The 12,537-nt window shown below is 36.5% G+C and overlaps 1 protein-coding gene across 9 annotated transcripts in view; it reads left to right on the forward strand.

Annotated features, from left to right (window-relative positions):
- Positions 1–12,537, forward strand: part of ACAP2 (ArfGAP with coiled-coil, ankyrin repeat and PH domains 2) — a 63,871-nt gene that overhangs the window by 42,224 nt on the left and 9,110 nt on the right. For 5 of the 9 annotated variants that reach the window (XM_032119170.1, XM_032119172.1, XM_032119171.1 and 2 more), the window contains 13 exons: positions 2,314–2,365; positions 3,740–3,840; positions 5,037–5,142; positions 5,574–5,782; positions 6,003–6,072; positions 7,316–7,410; positions 8,693–8,877; positions 9,212–9,316; positions 9,703–9,795; positions 11,062–11,249; positions 11,585–11,694; positions 12,055–12,165; positions 12,407–12,468. In XM_032119170.1, the coding sequence (XP_031975061.1) occupies positions 2,314–2,365; positions 3,740–3,840; positions 5,037–5,142; positions 5,574–5,782; positions 6,003–6,072; positions 7,316–7,410; positions 8,693–8,877; positions 9,212–9,316; positions 9,703–9,795; positions 11,062–11,249; positions 11,585–11,694; positions 12,055–12,165; positions 12,407–12,468 (1,487 nt within the window). The remainder of the gene's footprint in view (positions 1–2,313; positions 2,366–3,739; positions 3,841–5,036; positions 5,143–5,573; positions 5,783–6,002; positions 6,073–7,315; positions 7,411–8,692; positions 8,878–9,211; positions 9,317–9,702; positions 9,796–11,061; positions 11,250–11,584; positions 11,695–12,054; positions 12,166–12,406; positions 12,469–12,537) is intronic. The other 4 variants (XM_032119174.1, XM_032119176.1, XM_032119178.1 and 1 more) reach the window with 2 other exon arrangements.

Here is a 12,537-nt window from a genome sequence, read left to right on the forward strand (position 1 = left end):
GTTACCCTATAGCAGCACCTTCAGTACAGAGATTGTACCTCAGAAGTTCCTGGCTGATGCTGGTGTAGACCCCCAGCCGTCCATTTGCTACACCAGAGTGTAGATTTCATTGATGGTATTTGGTTAACGTAGAATAACTCCAAGTTTTTGGCCTAAATAAAACTGCTGTGGTGCTGACACCTTGGAGGGCAGCCTGACACTTTCATCTTGTTAAGCATAAAAAAAAATGTATTAACTCTGACATCTACTTCAAAAGTGTGATCTACAAGTTATCCTACATTCTAAATTGTTGATCTTGTTTGGTAAAAGTTTCTTTTAGCAAAGTGCCAAAACATGCACCCTTTTTGGCTGGACTGAAAAAATTTTTTAACAGATTGAATTACTAGTAAAAAAAGGGACTGAAATACTTTCCAAACTTCTAGACTAGGTTTTAAAGATGGCACAAATTTGTGTTACAATTTGTGTGTTCACTTATATCCAATTGATAAGATTAGAGCTGGTTTACTAGAGTAATTCATTAAATATTTAGCTGTAGAACAAATAAAGCATTGCATTAATGAAGTTAATTGCACTACCTAAGACTGTTATTAGAGGTTTGCTCCATTGCTCTTTGTCTTGGGGCAAGGCTGCTTTTTTTTCCCTTTATCACTCCCTTTATTACTTAGGCACCGCTTTTCATGTTGTTCTATTTTGTGTTACATTCAAAAAAAGCACATGAAAAAAAGACTGAGTTTATTTCCTTTTCAAGTCTGCTTTTTTGTTGAGTTTCCTATATAAGTGTTAGCAATAACCTGCCTTATATTTGAGGCATACTTACTGCATCTGTAAATAGATGGTAAAGATGATACCTTTTCAAAAGCAGTGACCAAAATGACTGCTGTTAATAAATTGAAAAAGTCAAGGATGACAGGACATCCTGTTGTTGCTTTTTAAATTAAATGTATCTGCACAACATTTGAAAAGATTAACTGTTAAAAGGTAGAATCTCATCTGTCTACTAAGCACTAACTTTTCTAACAAATACTAGATTTTCTGTTTTGAATCTAACATTTTTTGTATATATTAATTTTTTTAATCATCTTCGTGCACTTTTTTCTGTGAATGGCTTGTGGTGGTTGAATAAATACATGGGGCCCTCTTGTTACTAATTGTAGTAAACTGTAGCTTGAAGCTCAGCAACTGGTGGAGAATAACAAGATCTGTTGCAACACAATGTTTTGTGTACTGTTACCATTCAAACTAACTGGCAATGCAGGAAAAAGTGGTGTGTGGTAAAGGTGGGGTATCGGAAATAATTGAAGAATGATGCTGTGGTAAACACAGGTTTGCCTTATAAGCCTAAACAAAACACAAGGTGTAAATTTCACTGAATTGTTTTTTTACATTCCCTTCATTTGTCAGTATGAAACAATGCTAATTGGTTAGCTTTTATTTTGTGCATCCCCAAAAGAGCAAGAAAGGTGTGGTTATGTCTGCTGAGTTTTTTTTTTCATTCAGTAGTCTGATAAAACATCATTGTTAGATATCTGAGGCACATAGAGATCTGAGGTAATTTTTTCCAAAATGTGAGTGCTTTTTCCATTCTCTGAGTTGTGTCCTATGTGAACAGTGAGTTTGACAAAGAAGGATACAGTTCAGAGGAATTTTTAAACATTATATCTTTTGGATTGGATAGGATGCCTTCATTAAATCTTTTATTTGATACTTTCCTTCAAGGCTGAGGCTTAAGTTAGGATCCTACTTTAAACATTTTTGTTGGGGTTTTTTTTAGTTTTTATATTCAGTCTTTTTATTTCAGGATCAAAAATTTTAAGACATGCCCAATATAGATAGATATTAAACCTGCTTGGGGTAGCAACACCGAAGTATTTTTAGTGCCTTAGTAAGCTATTTCTTAGTTCTACTCTTAAAATATTTCACTATTAGTTTACATGGGCTTAAGTACTTTTGTTATTCATACTATCTGAGTTTGTGTTATCAAACAACTACTTAAAATTGTAGCTTGCTGCTAAAATACAGAAGGAAATGTTCTTTGAATTGAAAATGTTTTGTGTGATAGCTTAACTAATGTTGTCATAACATGAATGTGTTTGTTTAGGACTCAAATTATTTGAACCTTGCTTTCTTTTCTGTTTTGTCTCTGCCTTCCCTTTTTTCATTAGTCTCACAAAATATTTGCCAAAACTGACTGCAACATTACTTTTGTGAATTTTTTAATGCAGTCTATCTGTAGACTGTATGTTAGCACATCTCAGGCAAATAAGCACTGTAAAATCAGTTATGTATTCTCTGGATGTCTCTTCATTTGAATAGGCGCTGGTTCTCAATACAAAATAACCAACTTGTGTACCAGAAGAAATTTAAGGTAAGAATCAAAAACTGGCTTGGGATAGTTCGGGGTTTAGGTGATGATTTTCCTGATTGATTGGAGAAACTGCTGACATGGCATCCTGTGTGATCTTCAATAACCTACTGCTTTTTTCTAAATTAGTTTCTCCCATTGTAAAATGAGACTAATTGCTACACTGACAGATTCTGAGATTCCTGTGCAGTGACTTGTAAGCACATACTTTATTTGCTGTGGGTTTTGTAACCTAGTTAGAGCTTTAAAAGTTGTTGGTCCCAAAAGGCTTGTGCTCACTTGCTGGCAGTCAAATATTCCGTGCTGTTCTCTGAGCAGTTGTGTTTAACTCTTTCAGGACTTGCTCCCTCTAGTTACTTACTGGCTCACATACCCAATTCAGCAATTGGGGAAAAAAAGCATGAAAGCTTTTGTTACAAAGCAGTCAGGGTTGCTATATACATGTACTTACTATTGAAAATGCACAGTGGTTCAGCAGTCAGTACCTGCCTTGTTGCTTGTGGGAAGTGCAGTAGTTGTATGTTAAAGCAGCAAGTCCAGCTCTGCCCTGAGCCATAGAAGCCTTTTCAGTCGGTTCTTGGGCCCCTGCTCCTTTGTTTGCTGTTCTAGAATCTGCTTTTGCACCATGGAGCTGTAGCTGTTCTTCAGGTTGGAAAAAAATAGAGACTGTATGGAGACGGTGGGGGGAAAAAAGAGGAAAGAGCTTATAGCAATTAATTCCTCTTCACTGCAAACAGACCAGATTCAGAGGCTGTTCTTGTTGTCTGATCTCTTATCTGCTAGATCAAGGGGCTTCATTTCTGTGGTTAGAAAGGAAACACGCAGTCGAGCACATTTGGTTGGGCATTTTATGTTTGTGAATTCTCATTGTTTGTTTTTTTTTTTAACTGCACCTTTAAAATGCTGATAGCTCAGAATGGAATTCTTATGAATTGAATGAAATTTTTAAACCCACTGCCTTCAGCTTCTGGTGTTTTTTTTTTTTTTTATTTGACACTTACAATACTGCTGATTTAGGTATAACTTTTCTGATTTAAATGTGAGTTAATTGCATCTCTTAGAGTATCTTTGTAGTTTGAATACTGTTGTTTAAATTTAAGGTGTTGATTATTCAGTAAACTGGATTGTAGGTAAAAAGAAATTCTCTGAAGTTTGTATTAAATTTTCATTGAATATAACTAAACATTAAAATTTATCTAAATATATCCTGCTAAGTATCTCCAGATCCACTTAGTTCAAATTTTATTTTGGGAGGAAAATATTAGTGTAAACAGGCAAATAGAATTAAATTATTAATAATTCAGGATTGAATTCTCATCTTAGTATCAACTATATTATTTTTTCTCTGTGACTTTTTTGTTAACTTTCGTCTCTTAGGATAATCCCACAGTAGTTGTTGAAGACTTGCGGCTCTGCACAGTTAAACACTGTGAAGACATAGAAAGACGTTTCTGTTTTGAGGTGGTTTCTCCAACAAAGTAAGGAGAAGTGATGGAGTATGTTTATTTAAAAATAAAAATCATTACATTTAGTTGTTTTAAAATGCAAGATGAACATTTCTCTTGGGATAGATCAAAACAGGAAAAGTATCTGAAAAATTCTGTTCTCTGAAATTTTGGTGGGGAGTAAGTGATGCTGTGAGAAGTGTCCCTGGTATTTAGTTTACTTTTGGCATTAAAATAAACATGCATTCTTGTGCTTTTTGCATAAATGGCTTATGGTGCAGAGCTCTGCTGTGGCTTAGTAGTAGCTGATACTATCAGCTGCTTGGTAATGTAGAAAATAGGTCTCAGTTTCTCCACATTTCTGATTGGTGCAGTGAGAGAGAAACACATGAATATGCTGTTGTCTCGGTGATGTTAAATTATACTTCAGAATGCACTAAATGAAACTACCAATTAAAATTATTTTTCATCTCCAGCAGTGCAGTGCGTTTGTTGTACTTGGGGAAGTTTGGCATCCTGCCACAGCAAGGGCAGGACACAGATTCCTCATTAGTGATTTTGAGATGTGACCATATCTAAGTTTTTGATATGAGGTCAACCTGCTTTTAGGTTTGGATGCTATCTACACTCCCCACTCCTCCTTCCATTTCTCTTCTGAACAGATTGCTGTCCATCCTGATGTTTGCATCCCCAGTTGTGGTTCACTATAACATGCATTTTGCTCTTCCTTGCCTGTGCTTTTTCAACCCATAAGTGTTGGAACAGTTTTGTACTTCATGACCTGTTTCTTTTACTGTTGTTGAGAAAAGTACTGTTTGTCAGAGAGCTTTAAAATTACTCTCTCTTGATCTCAGTGAATGAAAGTGTGTTTTCAAGGACTGATATATGTGTCTTGTGTCATGGGGATAAAATGCATTTGAGGATATAAAAAAAAAATTTGGAATAAGGAAAGGAATAGGAAGCTAAGCCATTCTCAGGGGTTTTGGAAGAGTAATTTCTGTATCTATTATCATTACCTGCAAATAATTTTGAAATAAGGAATTTGCAACTCACAAAGGCTCAGCTGCTTTGTTATCTTAAAGTAAATGGGTTTATTAGATGATGCCTACTAAACAATATACTTGTGGTGATAGCAAGAAACTTGCTCCATAAAAACAGACCCCCAAGGAAATGTGTTGCTGGATTTCAGCTGCTTGGCCACTCTTTCTGAGTACTTTGATTTGTCACAGGAGCTGCATGCTTCAGGCTGACTCGGAAAAGCTGCGGCAGGCGTGGATTAAGGCTGTTCAGACCAGTATTGCCACAGCATATAGAGAGAAAGGGGATGAATCTGAGGTGAGTTTAAAAATCCACCAAACAGCAACCCCCCCCCTTTAGATCCTGAAAATTTTACATATGTAAAACCTCTTTTAATGAGAGGGAGGGAAAAAAAGAATCCATTGTTTGTCTTTCAGTGGAAATGCAATGAAATTTTGAAGGCTGTGAATTATATCTAATCTGTCTTTCACTTCATCATCTTAAAATTACTATGGCCTATATGTTTTTTTTTGAGATTGTTCTGTAATGTGATTAAAATTCATAGGATACTCTTATATTCAGTTTTATATATCTTCTAAAAGCCTAAACATTTTTTTAGTTCTGTGGCTTGCCTTGGCAGAAGAGATTTTTCTTGGATTTTAGTGCACAGTCAGTATCTGTGGCACTTTTAATTTCTTTAATTTAGCATGTGTCTCTTTTTTGGTTTGTTTGTTTCTTTTCTCTTTTAGAAACAGGAAAAGAAATCATCCCCTTCTACTGGGAGCCTAGAATCTGGGAATGAGACAAAAGAGAAGTTGTTGAAAGGAGAGAGTGCTCTGCAGAGAGTTCAGTGTATTCCTGGCAATGCTGCCTGCTGTGACTGTGGTTTGGCAGATCCTCGCTGGGCCAGTATCAACCTGGGAATCACATTGTGCATTGAGTGCTCTGGGATACACAGGTTGGGGAACTCCTCACAACTGCATTTGATGTGTGCATTGACTTAGTTAGGAAGGGTGGTGTTTGCCTCTCCAAAGGTATATTGAAAGAAAATTAGAGACCCTTGTTCGTAAAAAGAATTAAGGTAACTGCTTTATTTGCATAAATTAATGGTAAATCTGTCTGAGGTAAGATATAACATGTAGTTACAGGTTGATGTGGTTTTTTTCCATGCTGTTTAGGAGCTTGGGAGTCCACTTCTCAAAAGTAAGATCTTTAACATTGGATTCATGGGAACCTGAACTCCTAAAGGTATGATAGTATTTTTGAAACAGGTTTCTATTTGGTACTTTGATTGTTGTTTTAAAGCCTCTGCATCAGAAAGTTCAATGCAGGAAACATATTTGTACCCAGTGTGTGTCTTGCAGTTTTGAGCAGAAAATGTTTATAGTTGTGTGTTGGTTTATTTTAATTCACACTTTCTTACAATTCATGATCATTTGTGCTACAAATTTGCAATTGAGAACAACTTAAAATGCCTTCAGCTTCACAAGTGCACTCTGAGTAGCAAGTTTCATCTGATACTTTCAACATATAAAAAGGCAAATCTGTTTACAAACTAATAATGTCTTTCAGTGGGCTGAAAATTTTGAAAGCAATATATCAGCCTAAAGCATCATCATACTCAAAAATTTGAATGTCAACTCTGAGCAGTTAGATGCTTCTGGCTTATAGGAGAATACTCATGCAACTGCTCTTGTGTGCTATTTGTGTGCCAAATTTCTAGCTTGAACCATGGTTATAAAAATCATGCGACACTGAAATCCTGAAATAGGAACTCATGCATGGATGCATGCATGCAACTGGATAGCTCTGCAAAGCATTTGTTTCTAGCTGTGATGTTCTGGCACTTAGGTGTTGCTTCTCTATGCTGAACAATCAAAAGACAGGGTGCTTTTTTTGTGGTTAAATAATTTTAATATCAATGTGTTCATACTGAGAAAGCAAGCAACCAACCTCCCCCCCTGCCCCCACCAAAAAAGCTGTTCCTCTTGTACTATTCATGTAAATACCTGAATTATGCCTGGTATTAGAAACAAGAAATCTGTTTGCAATCCATAGGGCCAGATTTTCCTGGAAGTATTATCTCCAGGCTGGTTTTTGTCTTTGTTCTTTTTCTATAGTTGTATCAGATTATGATTTAGCAAAGATGTCCAATGGGTAATTGATTGAATTATCTCTTGCTGATGGGGTAAGAACAGCTCCTGACAAAGCTGCTGGAAAGAGCACCTTTGTTAATGAGGCCTGCAGGTGTCATTCTGGTGGCTGTTTTTTCAGGCACTTTAAATTAAAAAATATTTTTTTTGTTATTTTACTCAGAATTTTATCTCTCACTGATTGTTTCATTATTATCATATAAACTCATGTTTATTTCTGTAAGTGTACTTTAACTAGTGAAAACCCTAAGTTGTAGATACAGGCTGAGTGAGGCTAAACACAACTGAATAGCTACCTATTTGCAACTATATTTGAATTTATTTATTTTGCTTTATAGCTTATGTGTGAATTGGGAAATGATGTTATAAATAGAATATATGAAGCGAAGTTGGAAAAAGTGGGAGTAAAGAAGCCGCAATCTGGAAGTCAAAGGTAGTATTTTACTAGCAATGCCTGTTGCTTCCTTTTATTGTTGCTTCCTTCAGCCTCCAGCTGTAAAAGATGCTGCCACTTCACTGAGTTACACTCCTTTAGTGTACTTGTTTCCCTGTATCACCAGTATGTCTTGCTCTCTCCTTTTTCTCACTCTCTCTCTTTATTGGGTATTCTTCTGTTGGTCCCTTCCTGCTTCTCCTGTTCATTTCTTCTTTTTGTGATCTCACTCCCTCCTTTTGATGACAGCTCTAGAGCATCATTGTGGACGTGTGGATTTTGTTTCCTCTCTGCTTGGTACCAGCTCAGCCAGCTGTACTCAGTGTGTGAGTGCTCCTGGAAGGAGCCTGTTGCTGTGCCTTTTGTTTACAGTGACTTTGTTCTTCCATTTGACTTTTGTTCCCTGATGCTCAGAATGTTCTCATCTTCCTACCTACATTGTACATGAGCTCTGCTGCTTTACAGCAGCCTTTAAATCATTGTACTGCTGTCTTCTATTTCTCTCATGCTGATCTGTGTTTGAAGATGGATTCCTCATATTTTATGCCGCTGCATAGGATGTCTCTTAAAACTTGCTTTTTTACTACCTTTCCAGTTCTGTGCTGCTTGCTGCCCAGTTTTATAGTATAGAAAACTGCATTTTGTGAAGTGTTGGCAATTTGGAGAAAGTGGTAGGAGATTTGCTAGATATTCCTTCTAGTGGTAACTGCTTTTCAGCAGTTTCAATGCAATAATTACAGCCCCTTTTATCAGGTTGGCACAACTGCTGTTGTGTCTTAAGATGATAACCTCAGGTTACAAGAAAAAATACTTCAGTATGTGATATGGAACTGATGGCTGTGCCTACCTAAGGCTAGTTACTGTTTTCTTGTGTAATCTTAATGTTCCTGTAACAAATGTTGCAATTTATATTTACATAAGAAACTAATTATATTTATTAATAGGTTATTAACATGTATAAAGGTTTAATACAGGTAACACAGAGTAACTAATGCTTATTTCTTCCACATACCACTTTCCAAAGTTGCTGTCTGAAAGAAAATACATGTATATGAACTTAACAAAATTACTTTCTTTTGAGCCTTGTGTAAAATTTAATCAAGAATCCAGAAAGTGACAGTGTGCTTTGCATCTTTCTGAAAATGTGCTATAGAGGTGTGTCTTATGTGCAATGCCAAGCTACAGTTTTGGTTACTTACTTTAGTACAAACTAGACATTCTTTTAATACATGAAAATACTAAAATACTAGCTTACTAACTCCGGGGATTTTGTATATGACAGGCAGGAGAAGGAGGCATACATCAGAGCAAAATATGTGGAAAGAAAGTTTGTAGAGAAGCAAGCTGCATCAGTACCTCTGCCTGAGTCTGGAACAAAAGTTTTGCCTCCAAGTCAGGAAGAGAAAAGGCACAGTGGCCCTGAAAAGTCCCTTTTGGCAGGGGAACGAGGTGCAGCATCCCAAAAAGGTATTTACACACTTCTCTCCTTAGCTGTATTACCTATCTTCTTTTTACAGTAGCATATTTTTATATTAATTGACTTCTGCCTCATGCAGAGAATTTGGAATCTGTTTTTTAATGTTCTGTAGCCTAGTGTAGTGTAGGGGAGAAAAGACTTCTCCAGAGATGTGCATTTTTACATGGGGAAGGATTTGGAATGGGGATGCTTATAATTCAGAAACATATTAACCACCTTCTTTCCTCCGTATTTTCATCCTTCTTGATTTTTCCAATAACGTTCTTTCCTGCCCTATCCTTTCCTTACTGCCTGCTTTGTGCTTTGCTAACCTGCATGTCCCAGCGGTTGCTGTAAGTAGCGACGAGGCGAGGCGGGAGTCTCTATTCTGTCCTGATGAACTTGATTCACTCTTCTCCTACTTTGATACCTCTTCAAAACTCCGTAGTAGTAAGTACTACAGCTGTGGCGTGTTCAGTATTTGCACTAGTGATCCATTGTGTTGTGGCCATCTCCCTGCTTCAATCTATTGTCTCCAGGCTGTTGCATTGCTTAGTATTTTCATGAAATAATTTAAGCTTTTTTACTTATCCTGATTTTTTTTTTCATTTCTAGTTATCTTTGACATTTATTATTATTATTATTGTAAATGTTATGGTTACAAAATTTGACTTCATATTTTTCTATGGATGCATTAAGAATACTGAATAATAACTAGCCATTTTTTTAAAATTGTGTTCAGGACCAAGTATAAAAGCTTGCTTTATTATCATGGTATCTGTGAAGAGCAGGTAGCTTCAGCTCTGCATAGTAATTGCAGTTTCTCCCCAAAACAGTCCGAAGCAGTGACAGTGGGATCCAGCCGAGTGCTGATGACAGCAGAGAACACCTTGCCTCTACTATATCAGCCAACAGTTTGTATGAACCAGGTGTGTTAGGCTTTGCACTTTAAGATGAAAGTTTAATCACTTGGTAATTTTTTTGTTTTTGTAAAAAAGATCAGTGCTTGGTGATACAATTCATGTCTGCTCTCCTGGTTGAAATGCTTTTAGCAAGGGTAAAATTTGCCTGAGTGATCTTTCCTTTGGGCTTGCTACCAAAAATGACATTTAATCCTTCTAAATGGGTTCAAAGAGCTATGGTTTTTTCCAGTCAGATGAGACTGATCCCAAAACACTGATTTTTTTTTTGCAGATAGAGAAATGCTGTATTTTGAGAAAGACAAGTCTCCATACAAATGCATTATCCTTTTATAAATGCATAAATCCATGGAGATACAATTCCTGTTGAGTCACAGATAATAGGCTTTTATGTGTTATTTGTGCATTCTTGCTTAATTTTTCTATTTATGTGGAATTGACCAAGTCTTTAAACATTACTCCCTCTACTCAGAAGTTCCATAAGTTGATGAATGAAATTATTTGCTAATGTTAGCATGCTGTTCTTACAGATGTATTGAGTATGGCTTCTCAAAATTTCCAAAAGATTTATTTATAAAGCAAACCTATTCTTCTACATCAAAGCACTCTTCTAAGGTGTATTTTAAATCCAGTAGTTCACAGCTGTTATTGCAAGCATATGGCTTGGATCTTTTTTGTCTGTGCTGTAGAAATATTTATGATGCTGTAACTCACAAAAGGTTTCATGTAACAACATCTTTATTTCTCAGACTTCACTCTGTATAACTGTTATTGAGATGAAGAGTATGCTTTAGTCCAAAAGATTATAGCCACAGCAAGTAATTGGTAAATGGCAGTGGTATCTATTAACAAAAGTTAGGTCATAACAGCATTAGCCTTGTATTCAGGTGTAGCAAGCTGTTGCAGATAAAAGATACACTTGTATGACTACACAGAAAATTAGTTTTATTCATATCTTGCACTTTAGAGTAAAACACACTCCAAACCTTAAACAACTTCTTAGAAATTACATGGAATATATAAATTGAAGGATATACACATGTGCCAGTAATGTGGAGAGAATGTTTTCTGTGCAATAGTAGTTCTGTGAAGAGACTGTGCCTGAATGCTGGAGCTAAAGGCATTTGTGACTTCCCCTGGCAGAACAGGGCAGCAATACATAGCATTCTGTGAAAGCTGGGCTACCTATTGCCAGACACATGATGTTTTGATCAGAATTCCAAGAAGTACCTTGTAAAAACACGGATTATGTAAGCAATTTTTTTTTCTTTTTAGAAGGAGACAAGCAAGAGTCTCCAGTGTTCTGTGACTCCAAGCAGCCTAGTCCAGGATTGCAGCTATATCAAGCTGCCTTTGAGAAAAATCTTCCTCACATGGCAGAAGCATTGGCCCATGGAGCTGAAGTAAACTGGGTCAATGTGGAAGAAAACAAAGCAACACCACTCATTCAGGCAGTGCGAGGGGTATGTGATATGCAGCTCTGGTGATGGGGGAGGAGGGCAAGGGAAATAATGATATTTCTGTGTCACTGTTCCATTTGTGCTGCTTGCTTGTAATGAATATGATTATGTGATGCTGAAGTTGTGTTTACAGTGTTCTTTCAAATTTGTTTCTGAATTATTTTTTTCCTATTAATGCTTTGTTTGGAATTCTATATCCTAGTAGTGTTTAAAGTTGATATGAAAGCAACTCCCTTTTTGTTTCCTTTGCCATGTGGCTCAGTGGTGAGAAGGCAGAAGAGGTTTGGTTTGATTCCAGCAATCCGGTGCTGAGTTGTTTCTTTGTTTTGATTCCATAGGGTTCATTGGTTACTTGTGAATTTTTGCTGCAGAATGGGGCCAATGTGAACATCCGAGACATGAAAGGAAGAGGGCCCCTGCACCATGCCACAGTTCTAGGACATACTGGGTAACTCACTGCCCCACAGTTTGTATATGGCCATCCTTTACTGTATCTGTTCATGTGAAGCTTCTTCATTGCCCCAGATATTCTGACATTTTAATAGTATTTCTTAAGCTCTGGATGTGAGAGGGCAAATAATGTTTTGATTCAGCAGTCTCATCCACTAGAAAAACATACGTGTTTTCTAATGTGGATTAAATAAAGGGTTTGCTTACTAGTCTGTTAACATGTTCTAGATGAACTGCACTATTTTGATATATATGAGACTTTTGGTGATTTAATTTAAATACATTGTATCTAGCTTGACTTTATTAGCTTTTTTCCTTTATTGTCAAAAATATTCTTCAATGGTTTTTTTCTAAACAGACAAGTGTGTTTATTCCTAAAACGAGGAGCAAACCAGCATGCCACTGATGAAGATGGGAAAGATCCATTGAGTATAGCAGTGGAAGCTGCAAATGCAGATATTGTAACACTGTAAGTTGTACATTCTGTTTTCTGACTAGAAACTTAGATTTTGCTATTCTGTTTCAAGTTAAAAATACAAGAAATGTCAAAATACCTTAACATAAAAACAGGGGGAGCAAAAGAAAAATCAAATGCACTGTCTGTAGGTGACCTCTTTGATGTGAGATTCAGAAGAGCTTTGTAGGTCTTGCATTGTAGTCTTTTTTGTGCTTTAAAGATGACATTGCTCTTTTTGTTTTCTGAATGGCAGGTTGCGTTTAGCAAGGATGAATGAAGAAATGCGTGAATCAGAAGGACTCTATGGGCAGCCAGGTCAATACTCTACTAATAACCACACTGAAATGCAGTATAAAAAGTGTATACAGGAATTTATCAGTTTAC

Source organism: Corvus moneduloides, chromosome 10 (assembly GCF_009650955.1).
Source record: "Corvus moneduloides isolate bCorMon1 chromosome 10, bCorMon1.pri, whole genome shotgun sequence".
NCBI lineage: Eukaryota > Metazoa > Chordata > Aves > Passeriformes > Corvidae > Corvus > Corvus moneduloides.